General features: G+C 39.7%; 1 protein-coding gene across 4 annotated transcripts in view; it reads left to right on the forward strand.

Annotated features, from left to right (window-relative positions):
• Positions 1-14,580, forward strand: part of LOC124119725 — a 75,902-nt gene extending 61,322 nt beyond the window's left edge. Inside the window, exons 1-13 of one of the 4 annotated variants that reach the window (XM_046482359.2) lie at positions 2,663-3,423; positions 4,170-4,317; positions 5,222-5,414; positions 5,913-6,036; positions 7,067-7,261; positions 7,936-8,123; positions 8,641-8,814; positions 9,318-9,571; positions 10,417-10,553; positions 11,062-11,247; positions 12,177-12,835; positions 13,312-13,426; positions 13,960-14,580. In XM_046482359.2, the coding sequence (XP_046338315.1) occupies positions 4,182-4,317; positions 5,222-5,414; positions 5,913-6,036; positions 7,067-7,261; positions 7,936-8,123; positions 8,641-8,814; positions 9,318-9,571; positions 10,417-10,553; positions 11,062-11,247; positions 12,177-12,835; positions 13,312-13,426; positions 13,960-13,998 (2,400 nt within the window). In that variant the 5' untranslated portion in view covers positions 2,663-3,423; positions 4,170-4,181 and the 3' untranslated portion in view covers positions 13,999-14,580. Of the gene's footprint in view, positions 1-2,662; positions 3,424-4,169; positions 4,318-5,221; positions 5,415-5,912; positions 6,037-7,066; positions 7,262-7,935; positions 8,124-8,640; positions 8,815-9,317; positions 9,572-10,416; positions 10,554-11,061; positions 11,248-12,176; positions 12,836-13,311; positions 13,427-13,959 lie in introns of those variants that run through there. The other 3 variants (XM_046482373.2, XM_046482367.2, XM_048402880.1) reach the window with 3 other exon arrangements.
• Positions 14,581-16,296: the final 1,716 nt, after the last annotated feature.

Genomic DNA, 16,296 nt, shown 5'->3' on the forward strand with positions numbered 1-16,296 from the left:
CAAAATATGTGACTTCTGGCGAATAATTCAAAATGTGTGATATCTGGTACACAGGTAACTATTGACTAATCCTGGTATAAGCTGTTTGACAATTGGGGCGTCTGACAATTGGGAGGTTACAATTGGGGACTGAGTGGTAATCAGTTAAAACAGACTATAGCCAACAGATAATTATACCGTAACAGAGACCATATATAATCTATTATATGATCTCTGTCTGTAAACTCTGATCTTTTCAGTCGACTGGCAAAGTGGGAATCAACTATTTCAGTCATTTGACGGCTTGTCAGCTGGGAGGAAAACCCGACATAGCAGGTGTGTATGGTGCTGGGATTCGAACCCACGATCATAGGTTTCTGGAGCGCCTATTGGACGCAACTATGCACACCGAGTTGTTCCGCCTAAGACGACTGAGGCAACAATGCCCCCTCGTCGATTTAGAATATTATTGGAGACCGGAACTAAATACAATAGAAATAGAAAGAGTATGTTTCTTGCTGTCATACGTTGTTTTTTGTTGTTGTTTTTTTAAAAACGACAACGACAATAGCGATATATGAAATAATATCTAAGAAACGATCAAAGATTAGTTTTCATTTTGAGAAAAATGTCGAAGATGGCCGCTTCATGATGTTGTACGGCGCTTCTATCACCTATTAATTCTCACTCACTCACTTCAGAAGGTGATTGGTTATTGAATCCTTTTATAACCCTAAACGCTTATTGCAATTTGTGCATACAGCTGTTGACTACTAAGCAAGCATAATATAATATTTAACAAGCATGGGTTACTGAAGACCTATTCTAACCCGGATCTTCAAGGGAACTTAATACAAACCAATACAGCCACTGTAAAGTATATTGTATTGTAATCTTAAAGTGAGTGGGTGAGTATGGTTTTACGCCGCTTTTAGCAATATTCCAGCAATATCACGGCGGGGGACACCAGAAATGGGCTTCACACATTGTACCCATGTCGGGAATCGAACCCGGGTCTTCGGCGTGTCGAGCGAACGCTTTAACCACTAGGCTACCCGACCGCCCCTAATCTTAAATGGTTACATCTGACGTATATGAAACAATGGTGGGTTGAAACCTGATACTCGATGTCTCTTCTTTTGATTTCGTGGTTGGATTCTCTAGTATAGGTGAAGCTCATTGTTCATCATGTTCATGCTCATCGTCGTTATACTGTTGCCAGCGACGCACGCACTCACCCAGACAAATGTTCACAAGCACATATCGAGCATTAAACGTCCATGCGGGGATCCAATCCTAAACGTATTCGTGAAGGGCGAACACACTAACTACTGGGCTACATGTGATTAATGTTTGTTTAAAAATGAAATCTAGTATCATTGTACCGAAAAACAACACCAATAACAATTCCGCAATATTTAGTTTTAATGATTTATCATCGCATGTATAAATGATGATATTGAAAGCTATTTACAAGGTGAATAAACAGTGATTCTAGTTGCGGTTTATACAATACAGCACACATGGTCAAAAACACAACAAAGGATACACTGGAAAAAAAACAGATTCCAATTAGGGAACATGAACGTTGCCATGGCAACAATGACGCCATAATATTTACTCGTTGACTTGGTTGATGCATGTCATCGTATACCAACTGCGTTGATCGAAGCTCATGATGTCAATCACTGGATAGTCTGGTCCAGACCCGATTATATAGAGACCGCCTTCATATAGGTGGAATATTGATGAGTGCGGCGTTAAACAACAAACAAACAACAGGAACACAACAGCCTCTGTCGTCTATAGGGGATGCCCGGAGAGCAGAAGGTCGATGGTTCGATCCCCGTGGCCGCGTCACACCAAAAGACGTTAAAAAGGGTACTTGTTGGTACCTGCTTTGGTGTGGCATTAAGCCGGCTCGGCGTCAGCTTATCATGTCTGAATGGGGTATCCATGTTGAACTGAGGCATGACATGGGATGAGATGGATTGACAGCTACGGCAGGACCGGAACCAGCTACTAACGCCAGCTCAGTTGTGTCATTGACATTGCTAGGTTGACCTTTGGAACACCCCTATAGTCTGTTTTCAATCATCTGGTGTTACCAAATGCAGCTGCTATAATTTCACTGAAATATCTCTGAAAGCAAAAATATCTCTTTTTATGAAGTTAAAACGAAATTGAAAACTTCTTAATTACTCGTGAACGATTTTCACATTCCAAGAATGTTATAGATACTTTACAGGACCATGTAACTAATAAATATAACAAACAGACGGCCTCGTCTGCGAGTTTGTTATTATTATTAGTTTCGAGGTCCTGTGCTTACAGATACCAGATACGATTTTGCTGTGAGTGCTGACAAACAAGTCCGATATATATTTATACTCACATATATGCTCTACATGCACTCGTTCTTGAGAGACATTGAAACGATCGAGTGATTCACTCATGACATAGCGTACGCAATCCAAACAAGGTCTCGGTTCTTGTCAAACTGTACATCTCTTTCGACAGTTATATTCCGCCCTCAGTATTGTATTAAAAAGTGATAATTACTCAATCCAACATTTTAGAACATTCAAGGCCATACCTTATTTATATCTATTTATATCGATGTAATACAACCGTCCTATACAATTCTATCTCAAGCTATACATGCACTGCATTAATTGTGACCTAAATCGGGACTCAAAAATCTGGACCACAGCTTATGGGCGAAGTTCGTGTATTTATAAAATCCGGTGTACGATCAAGGTCGAAACTAGACTGTCTTTCCTTCCGCCAGCCAAACGGAGTCAACTATCGAGCTAGCTACCACCTCTACCGTTTCCTTTATACGCCATCTGGTCACGGTGTTATTTAATCAGTAGATAGCTTGTGCTTACAACATGTACAAGTGACCAGTGTTTGTGCAGTGAGAAAGCCACGCATATTTTGTCTCATAAAATCGGACAAACCGTGATATCGACACACATTGGAGGATGATTCCATGACCTACATGTGCGCGCGCATCCACAGTGGAACCGATGCACTAAAACCAGGCAATCGATAACACTTTGGTAAATACGCGATTGTACACATGTCGTCATATGTCAGGCGAATGTCATGCGATGACTGGGTCGACATGCAGATACTTTGTAGTTGTGTCTACAAACAGACAACCCATCAGTTATTGTCTATCGCCGTGTTTAGCAATGTTTATACGATAGCTACTATGATGTGATTGCGAAACCAGCGGCCGATGTTATTCATGCTTCTAAATTTAATAATTACTCAGTTTCCCAATTCCGCGGGACTACAGGGTAGTCTCATCGATAAGTGGCGGGTTCTGTCCTTTAATAGACATATCTCTGGATTTAAGTCAAGGCGTCTGTCTGTCCGGAAACAGCCCTTCAGTTAACTCGAGGACACTAGCTGACAGCAACGGAGCGGCGCGAGGTATGTTAAATATTATTACATGCACCATATCAGCTGTAGTGTTTATTAATTACGCTATGCAAGGCCGCACTAATTTTGGCACCAGAAATTTCGTTATAATATTTAATAGCAAGATATGATGATAATTATAGAGGTCCTTGAGTGAACAACAAGCGGTTTCCTTGTGTAACTTATTATCAGGAGAGGGTGTGGGTAGGTCTCAATAAAATATAAAATAATAATAGTAATTTGAAATAAAGAAAGAAGAAAACATTGTAGATTAACATGTTAAGAAGTTTTTTGTTTGAACCTTGATGGGGTAAGATAAAGGATGTTCTTTGATGATAGTTTGGTACTATTCAGCCTGAATTTCAGGTGAAGGGTACTGTCAGTGTTTGATCCTATTCAGTGAAGATGCTCTCAATGTTTGATCCTATTCAGTGAAGATGCTCTCAATGTTTGATCCTATTCAGGTGAAGGTAGCTTTCAATGTTTGATCCTCTACAAGGGGAATGATGCTCGCAGTGTTTGATACTATTCAGAGAAGATGCTTTCAATGTTTGATCCTATTCAGGTGAAGGTTGCCTACAATGTTTGATCCTCTACAAGGGGAATGATGCTCTCAGTGTTTGATCCTATTCAGGTGAAGGTTGCTTTCAATGTTTGATCCCATTCAGGTGAAAGTTGCTTTCTGATCCTAATCAGATAATTGATAACTCAGTGTTTGATCCTATTCAGTTTGAGGATTCTGTCAATGTTTGATCCAGTTCAGGTGAAGGATGGTTCTCCACAAGGAAGACAGCATCCAGCTGAAGACAGCTCTGGGTACAAGTGAGATACAGCTGCTGATAGGGGACATCACACAGCTGCAACAAGATGAGGCAGTGGACGTTGTGATGGTCTCAGCATCTCAAGGTACATCTAAAGTTTAGATCTTTATTTCTGCACACCCTAGCAACAATCCCTTTGCCTCGGAGACCAACGCCTTTGAGAGTTTTCATACTTAATAATAATGATAGGTGACTTATGAAGTGCATTCACAACTCCCTGGGGATTATACAACCAAGGCTGCTTTCATTTTCATCCTACCAGGTACCCATTCGCTCTCATCTTCCCGAGGCAAGAGAGTTTACTGACTATAAAAGTCCAGTTTCCACCCTTGCCGAACTAGGCTGGTATTATAAAGTTACATTTTGGCTGTACTAACAAGTCTATGCATAGTCCAATCAAAATCATGCAACAAAATCGAAATCCAGTTCGTAAACTGTCGTGCAGATTTCGGTCGATTGCAGGATTTGCAGAGGATGTGCACCGCAAAATCGTTGTCAACAGATATTTTCCAAATCTTTACATGTTATTAATCAAGGTGCTAAGTGATTTGATGCACTTTGCGATGTAAGACCCATTTTATCACAATATAGATCTTGATTATCGATAAGATCGATTGACTGGGCGTCGCCATTTTGTTTGAAGCAAATGCAAGAATCTGATTGGTCCATAGGCGAGGCTCAGAAGGGACACAACTCGTTATAGCCACTGGTGGCGCTACAAGCGAGCCTAGGAATTCCAGCCTAGTTTGGCAAGGATGGAAAAAGGGCTTTTAAAGTCAGTTAACTCTCTTGCCTCGGGAAGATGTTCACTCCTGGGTGAAAAGATGCAAATTTCAGAATGGGGGAGGTGAGTGAGTGAGTAGGGGTTTACACCACCTTAGCAATCTTCAAGGAACTTAAAACCAGGGTACACTGGGGGTGGACTTCACACATTGTACCAATGTGTGGAACCAAACATGGAACTTCTATTTGTTTGACATACTTCACAGGGAACTATTCATCTGGCGAATTCTCGGTATCAAAATCTCAGACCCTTATTGGAGCTTTGAGTAGGAATCTGAAGATCAGCGTCAGTGAGCTGTCGAAGGACAAGGAGCTTGACCTCAGGACTAACTTCCATTGCTGGGTGTCCAAACCTCTGCCCCACAACGTGCCATACCGACGACTGGTGTGTTTTGAGAGGTAGGAACTTCTTGCGTATACACGTCATTTCAAACATATTTCGGCAATTCATATAATATGGGGGATTTAGATTGAGATTAAAATCAAAACAAGGATACATGACAACATGAATATGATTTGTAACATTCGACAAGGCACAGTTTGGGTTGAACAGGTCAGCAGAAAAACAAATCTGGTTCAAATGGAGGATATTTACAATCTGTACAGTAAAATTCAGTATGTAACAGGAGAGTTTGCTTCATAATTCAATATTTTCACTGAACAGATACTATTCATGTGATCAGTTATCAGTTATATATTTTTGTAGTTATATTTTCTCGTTTTTGTAATGCTACGAAAGTAAAACAGAGAGGCAAATAGAAATACATTTCAATTTTCTCCGTTAATGAAAGAACCATGTTTTTTTAAGTTGACATACATAATATGATTTAAAAATTGTGTGTGGGTGGGAAACACTGATAAATTCAAAGTCCCCACTTTTGTTTCTCTTTTGGCCAGAGTGCGTGGATCTAGAAGCGGAACAACGGCACAGCAGATCAGCACCATGTTCCGTGCCATGACACCCATTTTTAACAATGAGGACACGACCGTCATCACCTCCCTCCTAGCAACAGGAAACCAGGTCAGAACTAAATTAATGAGTTAAAAATAACATTGGAAACACATAAAACAAGAAATGATAAAAGAAACGTTAATGTAAGTTATAGTTAAAACATTGTTGAAAATTTATAACCTTGAGCTCAGGAAAAGCCCAAGGGCCTAAGTGGGTGAGAGAAAGACCATGTGCAGCATGCAGACAGCTGAAGTCATGACATAAGATTGAGCACCCTTTCATGACCTGCCAGGGTGGCTCAGTGAGAAACCAATGGGTTACAATACTAAACATGATCAGTGAGGTTGCAGGTTAGATTCACGTCATGGAATTTTCATGTGAAAAAAATTGTGACTTTTATCCTTCTAAACACCAACATGAAATGCATATTGAAAGAATGTTTATACAATTCAACTGTAAAACCTCCAAGGAGATCTTACAATTCATATATGAGACCTCCAGGCAGGTCTTACTATTTAAATGTGAAACCTCTCAGCAGGTATCATTTGAAAGGAGTAACTCTTACATGGTTAGGCTAGTCAGGTTTTTTTAATTGCTCTACAGAATTTTTAGTGGAAAATCCCTGTCAGAAGGTGGCAAAAATGCCAGTCACAATCAATTTAAAAAAGAAAAATTCCTCCACTACAGGTCAGCTGGTAAAAACATAAAATTTGTGCATCTATGCATTCTATCAATTTCCAGAACAACAACAAACTATAGTTTGACTCCCATGTTTGACATGTGTCAACTTCAGTGGGTACTTGTTAAGAAAAATATTGTTTTGGTGCAATATGCTATCAGTGGGATTAAAAAAAGAGCAAATTTAAAAAAAAAAAAAATTCCATTATAAAAAATTACATTTGGCAGACTCATAAGGCAAGTAAAATATAGTGTGGCCTTACTATGAGATAGCAAGATAGCTACAATACTGCAAAAGTGGCAGTAAGTTTACAATTAGTTTTCCATGATTCTGCACAAGGATTAATATCAACGTGACTCTTCAATTCAAGAAGTGCCCAGGCCACCATGTGATGATGACAACTGAATCAATGTATTCTAGGGCCAGTCCCGAGTGTCTGTTCTGCGTGCAATGGTAGATGGAGCTTGTCACTGGATCAAGGCTGGCCTCCCTCTTAGATGTCTGAAGATCGTTCTCTATGCTTCTAATCCAGACAATCTCAACAAGAAGGACAGCGAAGCAGTGGAACTGTTCAAGGATCTTAAGCAGGTCTGGGAGTCCTCTAACCTCAAACAGGTGAGTTCAGGAATGGAGTTCTACAATTGTTTGAAGCCGATTTCTGGTGTTCCCATGCCATAATTTTGCTGGAATATTTCTGAAAGTGGTGTAAAAATGAACTTACTCACTCATTGGTGGTGTTAAGGACCTTTGTAGATTTATTTTACTCACCATCAGCTTCACTCCCATGTTGCACCATCAGTTTCAATATTGTATCTTCAATTTCTTCATGTATCTCACCACCAGTTTCATTCAGTATCTCACCATCAGTTTCATCCAGTATCTCACCACCAGTTTTAACCAGTATCTCACCATCAGTTTCATCCAGTATCTCACCACAAGTTTTAACCAGTATCTCACCATCAGTTTCAGTCAGTATCTCACCACCAGTTTCATCCAGTATCTCACCACCAGTTTCATCCAGTATCTCACCATCAGTTTCATCCAGTATCTCAACACTAGTTTTAACCAGTATCTCACCATCAGTTTCACTCAGTATCTCACCACCAGTTTCATCCAGTATCTCACCACCAGTTTCATCCAGTATCTCACCACCAGTTTCATCCAGTATCTCACCATCAGTTTCATCCAGTATCTCACCATCAGTTTCATCCAGTATCTCACCATCAGTTTCATCTGATATCTCACCATCAGTCTTATTTGATATCTCACCATCAGTTTCATATTTGCAGCCGGAAGAGGATCAGAGTATTGATGTGTTCATCTCCCACAGTAACCATGACAACCATTGGGCTGACAAAATTGCTACCCAGTTGACGGAAATTCGCCCTGGACTGAAGGTGTACAAACAACAACTCCAGTTCTCAGCCGACGAGGTGTGGCAGGAAAATGTCTTCCACGTCATGACGCAGTCGGTCAGGTCAGGATTCTTCACAATCCCACAGCCATTTCTACTACTCCCTGCACAAATGTGGCCAAGTAGTATAAATGTATTTCATGTTCTCAATTGTAAAATAGGGGCCCAGGTGGTCCAGTGGTGTAAGTGTATTACCTGTACCCAATTGTAAAATAAGGGCCCACATGCCCCAGTGATGTAAGTGTACCTCCTGTACTCAATTGTAAAATAAGGGCCCAGGTGGCCCAGTGATGTAAGTGTACTTCCTGTTCCCAATTGTAAAATAAGGGCCCAGGTGGCCTAGTGGTGTAAGTGTACTTCCTGCCTGTACCCAATTGTAAATTAAGGGCCCAGGTGGTCCAGTGATGTAAGTGTACTTCCTGTACCCAATTGTAAAATAAGGGCCCAGGTGGCCCAGTGATGTAAGTGTACTTCCTGTTCCCAATTGTAAAATAGGGGCCCAGGTGGCCCAGTCATCTAAGAGTTGCATCCCTTAGTCAGGTCAGGATTGGGTAAAGCGTTATGAATGTTTGTGTCTCAGAATCATCACCATCTTGAGCCCTGCGTATGTGGAGAGTCAGGAGTGTCTGGAACAGTTCAACATAGCTCTGTGTGTGGATCGCCTGTCTGCACACCACCAGATCTATCCCATGTATGTTGAGACAGTTGCTTGTCTGCCCTCCTACATGCAGTTGGTGCAGTACGTGGAGTGCAGGTTAGTTCATTATGAAATAAGGCGACTCATTACATTTTAACCTGAATATTTTGGTTCATGATGCCTAAAGTCACCAATCAAACATAAAATTAGAACTATATTTATTTGCTGTATGTTTTTTAAAAAATAATTACTCCTATAGACATGATAGATGGTGAATGATAATGATAAAAATATACACTAAAAATGCAACAAATACAACTGTTAATTCTTCTGAACTTTATAACTGCTAGTCTCAAGCCACTGCATATCCCTATTGTAGACAACAGACTCTTCTCGGTCAGGTGTGAATACTTAATACCAATAAGATATACAATGGAGATTAAGCATTTAGATTTTCCTTGCCAAACTTACTGACTGACACAATGCAAAATAAGACATATCACATATACAGTTCATTTGTATTTGCTATCAGTCTACACTATCCCAGATGCAGACATCAATGAGCATTAGGCATGTTAAATAATGTTTAATAACATTAATGTATTTCTTTCTGTCTGCAGAGAGCAAGCAGGAGGGGAGGTAACTCAGACACTGATCAAGAATGCATGTGTGAAAATACTGAGTTCTGTGCCCGAGGCTCGTGTGGCTGGGCTGGAAGACAGCTGTGGACAAGCCCAGTGTCCCAGAAGCATGTATGATGTGTTCATATCCTACTCCCATAGTTACACTGACCCTGCTGAGAATCTACTGCAGTGTCTACAAGAACAAGATTCCACACTCAGTGTCTTCCTTGACACAAGCGAACTCGAGACTGGTAAGACTTACTGTAGTTGTCACACAAATCTAAACAGGTTTTGTTTGAAAGAGAAAACTTCATCAACTTTTCAAAATTCAAATACTACTTTCCAATGCATCTTTAGTATTTGAAACCCTGTGGGTATTAGGGGCTAGAAAAGGTACACAGCCTTCCAAAAATGTATTATTGATATCACAAAATTGAATTTATGATATCAAAAAATACCTAAGACTTTTAGATATCACAAATTAAATTCCGTGATATCATTAAATACATTTTTAGATATCACAAAATATATTTTTAGATATCACAAATTCATTTTATATCTAAAATTTGGATTTTGATCATGTTGATATCAGTAATTATTTCATATCAATAATTATTTCATGATATCAATGATTCGAATTTGTAATATCAATAATTCATTGTGTGATATCAATAAATGAATTATTGGTATCATAAAATCAGGAATTAATAGTAAAATGGCATCTTTCTTAGTCAGGCGAATAATTGGATTGGTTGGTCAGGCTCGGGGACTTGGTTGGTTATTTATTGTTGTATTACAATGGTGTGGGATTTGTATGGTATGGACTAGTTTGTCAGGTCCAGATTGGATTATTTACAGGTGGCCATCATATAACTGTACACCTTTGAAGATCCAGGACAGAATTTGCCTTAAGAATCCTATGCTTGTTGTAAGAGGCGACTAACAAGATCAGCTGGTCAGGCATGCTTACTTGGTTGATCTATGACATTGTATCAGATGTTCATTTCATCAATCACTGGATTGCCTGGTCAAGACATATTAATATTGTGGAGTGCAGCGTGAAAAACAAACCGACCAAACTAACTTAACATTACAGGCAGTTCCTGGCAGCAGAGTCTGTACAACGCCATGGACAATTCCCGCTGTGTGGTGGCGCTACTGTCCCCAGACTATGTCAAGTCTGACGTCTGTGAGGAGGAATATAACATCGGCCTTGCTAGAGTGCTGGCTGGGGTAAGACAGGTGCACTGACACCATTATTCATAACTTTAACCGGTGTAGCCTGTTGGTACTTCGAGTCCATTAGTACCAAGGATCCCATGCTTGTCATAAAAACTGACTCAAGAGGATCAGAATCAATGACTTGGCTGATGGCAAGCATCATTGCTTGTTGATTCATCAGTCACTGATTCATCTGGTCCAGCCTCAATGAGTCATGAGCTATCGTAATATGGCGGGAATATTGCTGTCACTCTGCTCCATGAAGTTGATACTGCCGTCTGTTCCTACAACTACAGCAGCCCATGTACAAGCCATACTACCTTAATTATTAGATTTCCATCTATCCCTGCCTCAGTACCAACCTCCCGCCTCACATGTACCACAGTTTTCATCCACAAAGTTTATAACTTTAGTCGGTAGAAAAAACAATGATCCTGATAAAAGTAGCTCCTCAATGAATATCTTTGCATGACAAAGCGTTCCTTTTTATTGTTTGATGATTGTCTGTTTATCCTGCCAGGAAGATGTCTGCCTGATTCCTGTGTGTATTGAACCCATGGAGACTGTCCCCCATGCCTTCAGTTATGTGACCATACTTGATGGATGTGCAGCCAGTGAGAAAGAGGCACTCGGCTTTCTGAACCAGGTCTCTGAAGATGTCATCAAGTTTGTCAAACATGGGAAGAAAGGAACAGTCATTAGAAAAGTAAGAATCAAATTCTGGTAAATAATTACATGTTTTAATTACCATCTATTGCCACAACAATTTCTTTTCATTTAAGTTTTTCTGATTTCTGATGAACGTCAGCGAATACAACTTCTATCCTTTTATTGACAGATACATAAATCATAACAAAACAGTCCATATAAACACCAAACTTTAATTATTTAAAGCTAACTATATTAGTGAGGAGAGTAGCTTTTGTTATCACATCATTCGTCCCAAAGATTCCCTTGGTTTTGCAAAGGTAATAAAATGACGGGTACGGCAATGTCATTCACTTGAGATAGAAATTGCACCCAGTAAAGTTGGAATTTGAAAGAAATCTGGACCCTGTTGATGCTGAAAATGGATTAATATGGGTGTGCGTTTGAGACAAACTAAGGCTAGATGAGCTGCTGATTACCACTTGAGGCGGTATATTACCACTTCCTGATGCTATATACATTATAGTGTGGAGCTTAGTGATTTCTTTTGGTAAGCTGAGCATTCTCTATTGTAATGGACTCTTCATTTTGGTGACCTAATGATCATTTGGTGGAATGTGCACAATCTGAAAATAATTGTCGTATGATAATTCTGTCCGAATTTGATGTTCTTTTTAGACATTGAAGAATTCCTGGCTTCCCCTAAAGTAGTTCTGTATCTCTCTGCTCGATTGATAACATAATCACATGACATGCTGACGTTCATCGGGAAATGAACGAGTTAGCTTGGTGGTGTTCATCTAGGCGAGGTCACTCGCTACTGTCAATATTGTATGATGACCAATACAGTTATTACATTCCCTCTTGTCTTTCAAGAAACATTGAGAAAGTATTGGATGTAGTGAAGGTGACAGATGTTACATTTAAACACATTTGTAGCATCTCCATGATCACCCACTATAATAGTATTGCATGTCTTCATTTCAGCCAACTCTCTCCGTTACGCCTAAGCAAGCTCAAGAGCTCCGACGTAAACAAGAATTTGATGAACTGTACAAATTAGAGGGCAAAGATATAGTGTATAAAGTGTCAAACCAACAGTCAACGTACGATGAGCAACGTTTGAGCAGAGGCGGTCAGCGTATTGTGTTCAGCTTTTCTCATGACTCACTCCGCCTTGCTATTATTCTGTCTGAGTTGATAAACCAGGCATCACCAGACACAAACTGCACTTTCATCAGTGAGTATAACAAAGATAGACTCCACTTGTTGGACCAGTCCCAGCTTGTGGTGATCATAGTATCTGACGGCTATTCCCAATCAGCTCAGCTCCTTGAGGAGCTCCATCTTAGCCTCTGCCGACAGCGGAGAGAAAAGCCCAGGAGAATGATGTACCTGATCGAGGGATTACACCTCAGGGCCAAACCCCAGTATCTTCATCTTCTGGACTACAAAGTCAGCATCACTGACAAACTGTGGACTGCACTGACACCACCGAGGAAGAAATCATTCAAAGACACTGCTCCTGTCAATGAGTGTTTCACAACATCAAGAGGTGGCATGGGAGGAACATACAACTGCTCTCTGGCAGAACGCCTGGCTCTCAGCAAGGCGGCGCTAGAAATACTTGATATTGTCAACAATAGGTGAGTGAGTTATAGCAGCTTTGTGAAGGCACCAATATTTGGCTTCGTACTTTGTAGGAAATAAATTTATTAATTAAAACAATAAATTTGATGTAAGTACCTTGTGTAGCTTGTGTTATTTATCTACGAAAATTCAGGGTAGGTCTGTCCAAACAGGTGTAACCAGAAATATCTTGATTCTCAGTCAACTCCATCACCTACTTTTGTATACAGTCAAGACTCATTAATCAGACATGGTTGGTTGCATATGATTATGTCGGATTAACGAATATGTCGGATTAACGAGTATGTCGGATAAACGAAATTAAGTGGTGTCAATATATTTCCTCTGATGCCAACTTTACATGGTACAGAACTTGTGACAGCTGAATCTTACAAAAACCTCCAACTGTAAATGGAGCACAAATAGCACTGTGTTTGTATACCCTCTCTACCTCAGGCAGTAAGAATATACAGATGTGTTTCTCCTCCTCCAGATCAGTGTCGGGAAGCTGCATGAACATTCTCAACACAGCCAGCCTCATCACAGAGGTCGGGGACAGCAAGGTGCCACTCAGACAAGTTCGCCAAACAGAAAGTGTCATTTATACAGTATTTATTCCAGAAAATTTACCAAATGTACATTTATATGAAATTCAAATGATTTGCAAACAAGCTAAAAAGCCTATGTTAGTGCCTTGCCTCCTTTCAAAATGTAAATTCTTTGTTTCAGGAATATAAACCTTATTTTCCTAAGACTGTTTGATGGTTATCATTCTTATTTACCCACTAATTTATGTGATTAACGAATCACTTGGAGGTGGAATAGTTCATGTTGTGAGGGGGTGTCAGCTATTTGGATGAAATTGTTCGTGGGAAATAATACATCTTACTGGGAGGTAAGCATGAAGTGATACAGGTTTCAGATGATATAATATGTGGGCTAGTCTGGGATTTTCACTTATAAGAAGAGGAGCAAGATAGCTGAACAACTGCATAGAAGCCCTGACCAGTGCAACATAAATGGTTGAAGATTTGGCTTTGTTTTGTTAAACATTGTTAATATAACCTGTATGTAATCTTTGACCTGTCTTTGAAATGTATGTGAAAAATTGACCAACAACATTGTCTATTTCTGATTTCAGTGTTCATTGCCAATACATATGGATGACCTTGACCTATGAATGTAGGACTTACAACAGGGGAGGTAACTACTGATCAAGTTGGAGACAAGCCCATGCCAGTGATCGACAGCTACAAACTCTGCTTAAATGAAGAAATTTCTCAACTGAAGGATACTCTCTCAAGAACACTCTTGTATTAATATGTGTTTGAAAATGTTACATCAAAGTCATGATTTTTTGTAATTCATTATCACATTCATACTGATCAAAGAGCCGGATCACTGAGCCTATGTTTTTCATGATGTGCCATATTTGTAATATGGGCTTGATGGTGCTGAATTTTCAAATATTTTTATATCCAATTTTTAACTTTTTTAGGACATTACAAACTGCCCTTTTGCTACTGGTAATCTTTGGAAGAATTGGGACTTCGAGAGGGAGCTGTGTTTTGCTTACTTTGAAAAGTAGATCCCAACATGACCCATTGTAGATGTTAACCTTTGATACATGTGGTGCTTACCTACCATGAGGTGAGGTGAAATGGGGGTTTAATGTCGCGTCAAAGATTATTGCAGTTATAAAGCTGTGTGTGTGTGTGTGTGTGTGTGTGTGTGTGTGTGTGTGTGTGTGTGTGTGTGTGTGTGTGTGTGTGCTTGTACTAGTCGGGACTGATGGTGATTTATAGTGCTAACCAACTGAGGTACCATGCCGCAGTTTAACATGAATACCCCACAAACACACAGTTTACCGACTCCGAGCCGACTAGTCCTTGTTTAAGCCCCTCAATGCCAAGCGCCAGACAGGGTAACAACCAATACCATCTTTAAACATCTTTTGGTATGACGCGGCCGCGGATCAAACCCCGGACCTTCCTCTCACCGGACAGACGCGCACTAGACCATGGTGGCGGTCACTTACCAAGGACATCACAAGATGAGAACAATTTACTGCAGCAGTGAGTTATACATAACCCAGGAGATCATATCCCAGTATTACCTTTTTTTGAAGTTGAGCTTGACTTTTGTCAGCATGATATATTGATCAGTTGATGCTTGATAAGAAAGTTAAAGGACTAGGTAGGATGAGGGACTATTTTCGTAACAATATTTCAAAGTTTTCTGCAACTTGAAATTATGCCAAAAATGGCCCTTTTCCTTCCTCATTCTTTGTAGAAGTGCACTGGGCCACAAAATGAATTGGGGCTACAGGTTAACTTCCTGTACAGCACAAACATTGTGAGGATGAACTGAATGGATAATATATGGTACCGTTGTTTCCTGTCTATGTCTTTTGTAGGCAGGTTTATTTTGGACTGTGCATGTATATATTACATGTATATGTAAATATATGTTTATTTAAATGTTGTTCTAGCTGTGATCTGATGAAAGCTGATTTCCTTATTGAGCTTTCGTTGAATTTGTCAGGCAGAAGAATTGTTTTTTCTTTGTTGTTTAGAGCCACACTTAGCAATATTCCAGCTATGATGGCGTCCTGTTAGTAATCGAGTCTGGACCAGACAGTCATCTTTAAAAACACTTGTTTTTAGAAAAACTCATTGACATGACAATTCATACTTGATATATGTATTAATAAATGGTAACAATTGATTTGTGTGTTTTTTTGTTTTGAAGTAAAAGTATGAACTTTCAAGGTATTATTCTAGTGCATCCTTGATTATCCAGTGTGTTGTGTCTCTATTCACCATGGCTTGAGTGGCAAAATGCTATAACAGCTTTCCAATCACATTACTGTTAAAACAAGCCATGACTTCACTTGTATTTGACTTGTCTTGTTGAAAGCCATCCCAAATATAACTGGTAACTTCCTGGCAGCAAAAAGAATTTGATACTACATCCTTATACTTTTAGAAAACAGTTTTCCAGCTAAAATAACACACATTAAAGTCTATGGATTTGATTAAATGTATTGAGGACTCAGAAGTAAGATGCCTCAATTTTGAATGCAGGTCCATGCCAAACTCTTTCAGAAGTTCTTTTGAAAGGTTTTTGATTTCAAGCTCATGAGTGAGACGTCACATCCGAAACTAGGCTTTGATGACAAATGGGCCCAGGGTATTTATGATAGAATGGAGATATACATTGGAAATTCGAGAATGATTCTGGTGAGGTTTTGCTCATTTCATGTGGGAGTTCTTCTTTTCCATGTGAACTAAAATCATCTCTATAGAGCAACACTGTCAGCATTTTCGATAAAGGTTTGTGTTAACACATTGAAAGGGTTTTGAACCAAAGAACTTTGATGGGGAATGGATGCCCAAATCATTGGTGTAGCTCACTACCTCAGAAAATGATTTATTCCACTACATGTGTCAGGAACAGTAACACGTCAGAATATGCA

This window comes from Haliotis rufescens, unplaced genomic scaffold, assembly GCF_023055435.1.
Source record: "Haliotis rufescens isolate VD_foot unplaced genomic scaffold, xgHalRufe1.0.p SCAF_3, whole genome shotgun sequence".
In the NCBI taxonomy this organism is placed as follows: Eukaryota; Metazoa; Mollusca; class Gastropoda; order Lepetellida; family Haliotidae; genus Haliotis; species Haliotis rufescens.